Genomic DNA, 8,144 nt, shown 5'->3' with positions numbered 1-8,144 from the left:
AAGGTCGCAGTGGGAAGTTAGTAGCTTCTTGCAGTTTGGAATGAAATTCTTCAATTGTCAAAGTAGAGTTCTATGGAAGAAAATATGTAGTATAAATACATTAGCCTGTTGGTAAATAGTAAAAACACAAATTAATTATTAATACTGATACAACACAGTGTAAACAAGCAAACATACTGACAGAAACCAGCATTTTCAATATAAAACCTATTGACTTTGTAAAAATGATCACACAGTTTATTGCATCACTCACTTATAAAACTTACATCTGAAAATGAAACACATTATATACAGTACTTTGAGGATAATGTGCATGATCACTAGCATGGTGTAATTATCAGAGAAGTCTGTGCAATTATGAAGAATTTTCTAACATCGCCTTTATGGAAAACAAACACTTGCATGTATTTAAAAGCATAATAGATCACTTAAAGGACCAAAGGCAAATGTCAGAATTCTCAGTCAAGATTTCTCCCACGTCATGTTAGCACTACTGCTGGTGGAAATATTCTTCTCCTCCTCCTGTATTTCCATCTTGTATTCTTTCTTTGTCTGCTAAAGCATCTTTGCTCAGGGTGAACATCGAAGTTGGGTAGTGTGCTATGCCAATAAAGCCAAAGAAAAAGTTTGACTCTTCTGAGTCAGTGAGTTTTGCATAAGTTGAAAAAAAAAAATCCCAATTATCGAAGACATTCCATTTATCCTAGAGGCAAATGCTTGACCCAAACAAAATTAACTCAGATTCACTCCTAACCTACCTTATATAAAAAAAAAAAAACAAGCCCCAAATACTCAGGATTTATACCCTACAATGGATAATGTGTGTTGGTAAAAGCATGTACTTAATGAACAACAAACCAATTATAAAGTCATTGAGTAAATTAACCCTCATTTCATGTGTTTTCTTTAGTTCCTAGGGCAGGATCACAACTCAGTCTCAACTTTTTCAGTCCCTTCAATAACTCTGATGACTGACAAAATTTGGCAATTTGTGACCTAACATCATAACAATATTGCTCCACCCACTTTTTTGTGCATGTTTCCTTTTATAATACAGTACAGGAGCACCAAGTTCTAAGTTCTTCATACCCCCACACTCAAAACATCTTCACATGAAACTATGAATAAACACCAACTTCCTATCTGTAACAATAAATGTCAAGGAGCCAATTATCTATCATTTTCTATGACTCATTTTCAAAAGGACAGTACTTCCAGTCCAGTGCAGTGGCTCATGCCTGTAATCCCAGCAACTTTGGGAGGCCAAGACAGGATTGCTGCTTAAGTCCAGGAGTTTGAGACCAGCCAGAGCAACAAAGTGAGTTGATGTCACAAAAAATTTAGCCAGGTGTGGTGGTGTGTGCCTGTAGTCCCAGGGGAGGCTGGGAAGGGAGGATTGCTTACACTTGGAAGGTCAAGGCTGCAGCGAGCCTTGCTGGCACCAATGCGAATACATTGGATGACAGAGAATGGGTATGGGTGACAGAGAAAGACCCTGTCTCAAAAAAATTACTAAAAAAAATTTTTTTAAAGGAAAAAAACAAAAAAGACAGTACTTCCTAACATTTTCTTAACTCCACCTAAACATCAGCGTAATGTAATTATGATTTAGTACCTAGGTTCAAATCTGTCACTACCAGCTGGGTGGCCTTGTATATTTTACTTAACCTGTGTAACCTCAGTTTGCCCATGTATCAAATGTATATAAAAATCACTCCCTCAAAAAAAAAAAAAAAAATCACTCCCTCAAATGGTAGTTCTGAGAATTATGTAAAATGGCTTGTAAGCCAAATGTTTAAAACAGAAGTCTGCTACTCAATGAATATTCACTGCCTATTATATGTAAGACATCATTAATTAATGTCTTCCCCTATTTTCCTCTTTAGGCTTTTAGATTAAAAAAAATATATATTTTAAAAGTATTTCACACAAAAGTATGCCACTTGGGAAAAATCTACTTAAAGCTACCAAGTTTTTCTGCATTTTCAGTTATGGAACCACTGTTAGTAAAGAACAGGTCAAATTTATAATGAAATTTAAAAAAAATTTTTTTGCTAAGAACAACACATTCACCATTTACTTGATACAATTATTACCTTGGATTTACTTTGTGGTTCCTTGGTCTAACTTATTTACATGTTAAAAAGCTTATTATGCAAATTCAAGAATGAATAAAAAGGAAAAGATAAGTGACTGACAAAAGTATCTGAAGTATGCCAACACACCTCTTGTGAATATCACCTTCCTGTCTTAGAAGTTTACAAGGTGGAGCTGATAGATTGTGAGAAACATGGAAGTCTTTTGTTCTTGGAGCAGGGAGGAGAGGCAGTTAATGGTTAAAAATTAAATTGTACAATCTCTATCAAATATGGGCTATAATGATTTGAAGTATGTCTTCTGAACTAGGCTCTCACCCAGCCTTCTAATTCTGAAACTCCTTTTGCAAAACACAACTGGTATGGCTTTGCCCCTGATAGGTCCATCTAATAAAAATAAATAATCTATTTCAAGAAAACGGAGACTGCTGCCTATCATTCTAATTTGAGTTCAACCATAATCCTGGACAATGAAAGAACTGCATATATGACGCATAGCTTCTCCGTGACTCAGTGTGATATGGGAGACTAGCCTTCCTAAATACTTGAAAATCCTCTGCTTCTATAGAAAATCACAACACATGGAAAAGTGACTTAGGATGCAAAAAAAGATGTATGTTCTATTTTCCAGTGTGACAATGTGCAGAACATAGTGTAATATGCAAAAACCAACAGTTCTCTTCTCAAACTAGTGGTGTCGGTAATTCTACCTATAACGAAGATTCGTTTTTTTAAAACAAAAAAGAAATAGTGTTTACCAGGGGCTGGGGATAAAAGAGATGAGGAGTTACTGTTTTATGAATACAGAAGGTTTCAGTTTGAGGTGATGAAAAAGTTCCGGAGATGGACAGTGGTGGTGGCTATACAGCAACGTGAATATACATAATGCCATTAAACTGTACACTTAAAAATGGCTAAAATGATAAACTGTATGTATATTTTACTACAATAAAAAATTTCAATGTTATTCATCTTAAAAACAACACTAGATAAAAGAAGAATGTGTTGTTATAAATTCGTGTTCATCTAGGCCAATGATAAAAATCCCCTAAAGCAACAAAATTAAAATGAGCACCCAATCAGATTGAGTGACTCAACATAACAAAACCATTTTGTCATCATTGAAAGCTACTAGACATGCCAGGAGAGTATACTTACTGAAATACTGAAACACATGTGCACATACATACACATACACACACGTGTGTATATATATATAAACATAGACGTGTGTATATATAAGTATACACACATATATACACACACACACATATACGCACAGACACATGTTTATGGCCAATATAACAATAAATTTGTATAACTATATCTTTATTAATCAAATAGTGAGAAAAAAAAAAAAAAACTCTGGTGGGGTCAATATATAATGCAGAATTTAAAAGATTGTCACTATAGCATGAATCAGACTTGCACACACTCTTCAGATGTAGAAACTATTGTAACAAAATAGCTGTGAGAACAGTGTCTACATATCTACATATCTGAGTCTCCCACTCACACTATCCCTTACACCAAGAAAACTGGGTTGGTTTCCATTTGCTTACCACTAGTCCCAGAACGAGGGTGCGAACTCTTTCTCCTATCTCGGGTGAAATGTCATTGCCAAACTGCTGCAGGGTAGTAAGGAACCTTTTCAGCTTGCTGAGCTGCCTGGCGCCACAGGCTGGGGGCAGCTGTTGATTAGCCAGAGAGGAGGAGGAAGAGGAGGAAGGCCCATTGCTGAAGCCATTGGGTGGTGAGGGGGCGCCATTCAAGGCTGTAGGAGAATGGCTCGTGCCATTAGTTACTGTCAAGAGCACAAAATCAGAAGGAAATCATAAACTTACAGAGAACATACATGAGGAAATTGCCACCAAGTTTCCTACCATTTACATCTACATAAAGGTTTTATAACTTTTTAAATGTTGGGACTTTTAAAAAATGCTTGGACTTCACATGGTTACTACATCCTCAGGTACTCTATAACTAAATGGGTCTACTCCTCATACTGAGTGATGGTATCCTGAACAGAGGCTGATAATAAATGGAGTCTGCTGCAACCCAGGGCCAGCCCTGCCTCCCATGTGCACATATGCCAACCACCTGAAATGTTTCAAAAATAGAACAGACAGCTTCGGATGTCAGCCTTTTGTCGCAGGCTTACATCAATATAACAGGACTATTCCTTTCCAAACTGCTCCCCTAGAGAAAGTGTACATTTGGTGGAGACTAAATTTATCATTGAACATTTTTAATCATGTTTTGTACACACAACTGACAGCTGTGTTTATAGGAATAGGACTTTCAAGTTTTAACCTTCCACCACCCAATTAGAAGGCTATTTTCTCCCCCTCATACTTCTTAACTACTTCTTTAGGAAAAATGCATATTTCAAGTACAAAGCCAAAATGGATATGGTGTTTAACAAGGAGTTATTTCAAGAAATCAAAAGGAGACATCTCAATTCAGCCAAGAGCATGGAGTGGTGATAATTCAGTAAATTCATTTCTGATAAAATTTGTTTGAACATCAAGATGACAATCCCTGTCACTCTGTAACTCATTAATATGTACACTAATAAGAAGTACATAAAAAGAAAGCAAAAAGTTGATAATCCATAAGAACCACAATTTAAAAATCTGCATCCTTTGCATTAAAGAAAATGTTGATTTTATCATGTTAAGTCAATTAATTTGATAAGCAGACCTTTATCAAGCCCATCTTTTTAATTTAATTTTGATATAGTTTGAAAATGTTTTAAAGATGATGTTACTGTTAAAAGTTTCATTTTGACATAATAAAATGGTTCTCTTGTCCCAAATGAGTATCATAATAACCTGTCAAGATATGCCAGCTCACCAGGACATCTCACAGGAGACATATGCCTACCCCTGTGGCTTTGGGTAACAACAAACCAAATATAAGATGACAGCATTATAACTTGGCATTGCACAATCACCTGCTCCTTACACATTTGGAAAGGTCTTTTAAATGGCAGCACAACACTGCATAAACAGCCTGAGATGCGTATTTTGCTAATCCCTTATAGTCCCACAGATCTATTTTTGCCTTTTAGTTATTTTTCATTCATATGGATTTCATGGCACATGGTGTGCAAAATAGCTGCAACCGATAACATTTACTAGTTTCACAATTCCTTGACAACAATTTCAACTCGGATTTTGAGATTTATTAAAACAAAGTTACTAACTATCCCTAATGAAATATACAGGAAAGAATGGGAAGTTGCAATTCTGTCAGAATTTTCTGTCCTTTCCTTTAGACTGTACCAAAAGCAATACACTCCATTGAGAGAACACAGGACTTGAGCCAAGCAGGAATGGAGTAAAGTTTTAGTAAGAGTCTGACAGGTTCAAGACAAGAAAGACACAACCGGGCACAATGGCTCACACCTGTAACCCCAGCACTTTCGGAGGCCAAGGTGGGAGGATAATGAGGTCAGGAGTTCAAGACCAGCCTGACCAACCTGGTGAAATCCCATATCTACTAAAAATACAAAAATTAGCCGGGCTTGGTGGTGCATGCCTGTAATCCCAGCTACTCAGGAGGCTGAGGCAGGAGAATCGCTTGAACCTGGGAGGCAGAGGTTGCAGTCAACTGAGATCGTGCCACTGCATTCCAGCCTGGGTGACAGAGCGAGATTCTGTCCCCTTTCAAAAAAAAAAAAAAAAAAAAAAGGGCAAGAAAGGCACTTCTCACTTCAGAAAATTTTCTGTATGATATTGTTGCATATCAATATCCCTTTTAACTCAAGGATATTATATTTTAACATTATTTGCAACCACTCTAAATAGATGAAAATGGTGTTAGAAGACCAGAAGTAACCTAGAAATAATAATAGGACATTTCCATGTTCCAAGTCATGCTGAACAAACTAAAAGAGCTCCACATTAAGATGAATTAGAAGTTATAGTGGTAACAACTGGAATTACAGATGAAATGCTGCTTCATTTGCTAAAATCATAGCAGACTACAACTTTGAAGCAATAATGAAAAGGAAGGCAAATATTGGCAGTCATACAAATTATACCTAAGCTATGATACTTCTGTGCTCAGTACCTACTCACTGGCAAACAAATGATTTTTTTTTTTTTTGCTTCATTTCTGCATTATACATTGATGCTGAATCTTATTTTTCCCTTTATTTTTTTATTTGCAGAAAAAAAAAATCTAATTTAAACTTTAAAACTGAAACTCAAAAGCCTGAAATGACTACTTACATGTTGTCGGTGTGAATGAACTGGTTCTTGGAGCTCCTTGAGTAGTTGGGGGAGGTGGCATCGTTGGAGGAGTCAGCCTAGATTGCGTCTTCACATCCACAGGTGAGTCTGGCATTGTGGAGTGCTTCTCAGTACGATCTGGAGGATGCCACCAGGAACATATTATTTTACTCCTTAAGCACCTCAGTTTTTCAAGTGGGGTTTATCTTTTTTAAAAGCAAGTGAACAGAAGAAATTCAACATCTTCTATCAATAAAATACGCTTATCTACTGAAGTTTAAATCAGGATTTTATCATCCAAACCCCGCTTAAGAAGGTATAGCACAGATGGCAGGACCTCATTCGTAACTAGGTTATATTATATCCTATTGTTATTTCTGGCTTTGGCAGATGCTACCTTGGTAGTGTTATATGCAGCAGCACAACTGCACTGGAAGCTGAAGCCAATGTTAGCAAGAGGTAGAAAATAGATGAGGAAGTGGGATGATAATGAACCCCTCATGACAGCTCAGAAATAACAAAAACCTGAAGTCTGTTATGCAGGTGAGATACTGGTAGGAGCCAGCTCTTTGTAATGATTTTCTGTAACACCTGCCATCCCTTTGCTATCCTTAGTTTCCTGGCCTCTTAGATGAAACAGGTTATTGTCTTCCAGACATATTTCACACTTCAATTTTTCCTGCCCTGTTTTAAAAATCACTGCTACATAAGTGAAATGTGTTATACAATGAAGTGAAGCTATTATTTACTTAGAATGTGTAAATTTATGACTTGCCATTTTAAAAGCATGAAACCAATACTCCAATTAATCATTTCAAACAGGAGTGAGAATGTAAAAGTCCCAAATGGAGAACTAAAAAGAACTAGACACTGCCAATATTGTTTTCATGAGTTTGTGGCAGATACGAAAAAATTTACTGATTACCCAATAATGGACATTCATGCTTCCGAAATGCTTTCTCTTAAGTGTACTTTTCCCTTGACATTTTGAACTGTTTTTCTCAATCTAATCTACTTATCAAAGCAACAGACCTTTTGATCTGTTCAAAGCAATTTCTTAACACTTTGGTTGTAATAAACATTTAAAAGTTGAAATAATGTTGCTATCATCTTAAGGAAGATGCAATAAAAGAATAAAAATAATCATTCAAATAAGAGCATTTGCACAATGAGTTAGTCAATAGCAGTATCAGAGTCTCTATTTTTGGTTGTTTCTTTAGATCTAATTCTTTCACAAACATGTGTAGGCATGCACAAGAACACACACACACACAAAGTGTTTCGAGGCACCTCTTGCAGTTATAGACACAAATATCTCACACTTGGGCTTTTAGAAAAGTGAAGTAACTATCAAGAAAGAACAAGCCTTTAAAAACGTTACAATAACCACAGTGAGAAATTCTCAAAACTACTTAAAGGTCAATTATTGAAAGAAAAGGAAAAACCCAAATTACTACTATCACAATTCCAAATCTACCTCATTTTTGTTCAAAGCAGTTTCTTAACACTTGGGTTGCAATAAAACACAACATTTAGAAGTTGAAATAATGTTGATATCACTTTAGGGAAGATGCAATAAGAGAATGAAAATAATCATCATTCTAATAAGAGTATTTGCACAGTAAGCTATTATTATTATTATTGATGAGTTAACAGAAATATCAGGGTCTCCATTTCTGAATCTCTACCTCTGACTGAATAACAATGGATGTGCCTATAGTGAATAAAAGTGTTCTGGGTGAAAGGATCGTAGAGACACACATGAAGAGCATTTTCACCTTTGTCTATTGTTAAAAACTTGTCTTCAGAT

General features: G+C 36.0%; 1 protein-coding gene across 7 annotated transcripts in view; it reads right to left on the bottom strand.

Moving 5' to 3' along the window:
* RUNX1T1 (RUNX1 partner transcriptional co-repressor 1) overlaps window positions 1-8,144 on the bottom strand; it is a 148,558-nt gene that overhangs the window by 55,906 nt on the left and 84,508 nt on the right. For all 7 annotated transcript variants that reach the window (XM_050802194.1, XM_050802191.1, XM_050802192.1 and 4 more), the window contains 3 exons: window positions 6,335-6,472; window positions 3,659-3,900; window positions 1-70 (listed from right to left, as the gene is read on the bottom strand). The exon at window positions 1-70 is cut by the window's left edge and continues 20 nt beyond it. In XM_050802194.1, the coding sequence (XP_050658151.1) occupies window positions 1-70; window positions 3,659-3,900; window positions 6,335-6,472 (450 nt within the window). The remainder of the gene's footprint in view (window positions 71-3,658; window positions 3,901-6,334; window positions 6,473-8,144) is intronic.

Source organism: Macaca thibetana, chromosome 8 (genome assembly GCF_024542745.1).
Source record: "Macaca thibetana thibetana isolate TM-01 chromosome 8, ASM2454274v1, whole genome shotgun sequence".
NCBI classification, from domain to species: domain Eukaryota; kingdom Metazoa; phylum Chordata; class Mammalia; order Primates; family Cercopithecidae; genus Macaca; species Macaca thibetana.
This window is presented reverse-complemented; position numbering and strand designations above follow the sequence as displayed.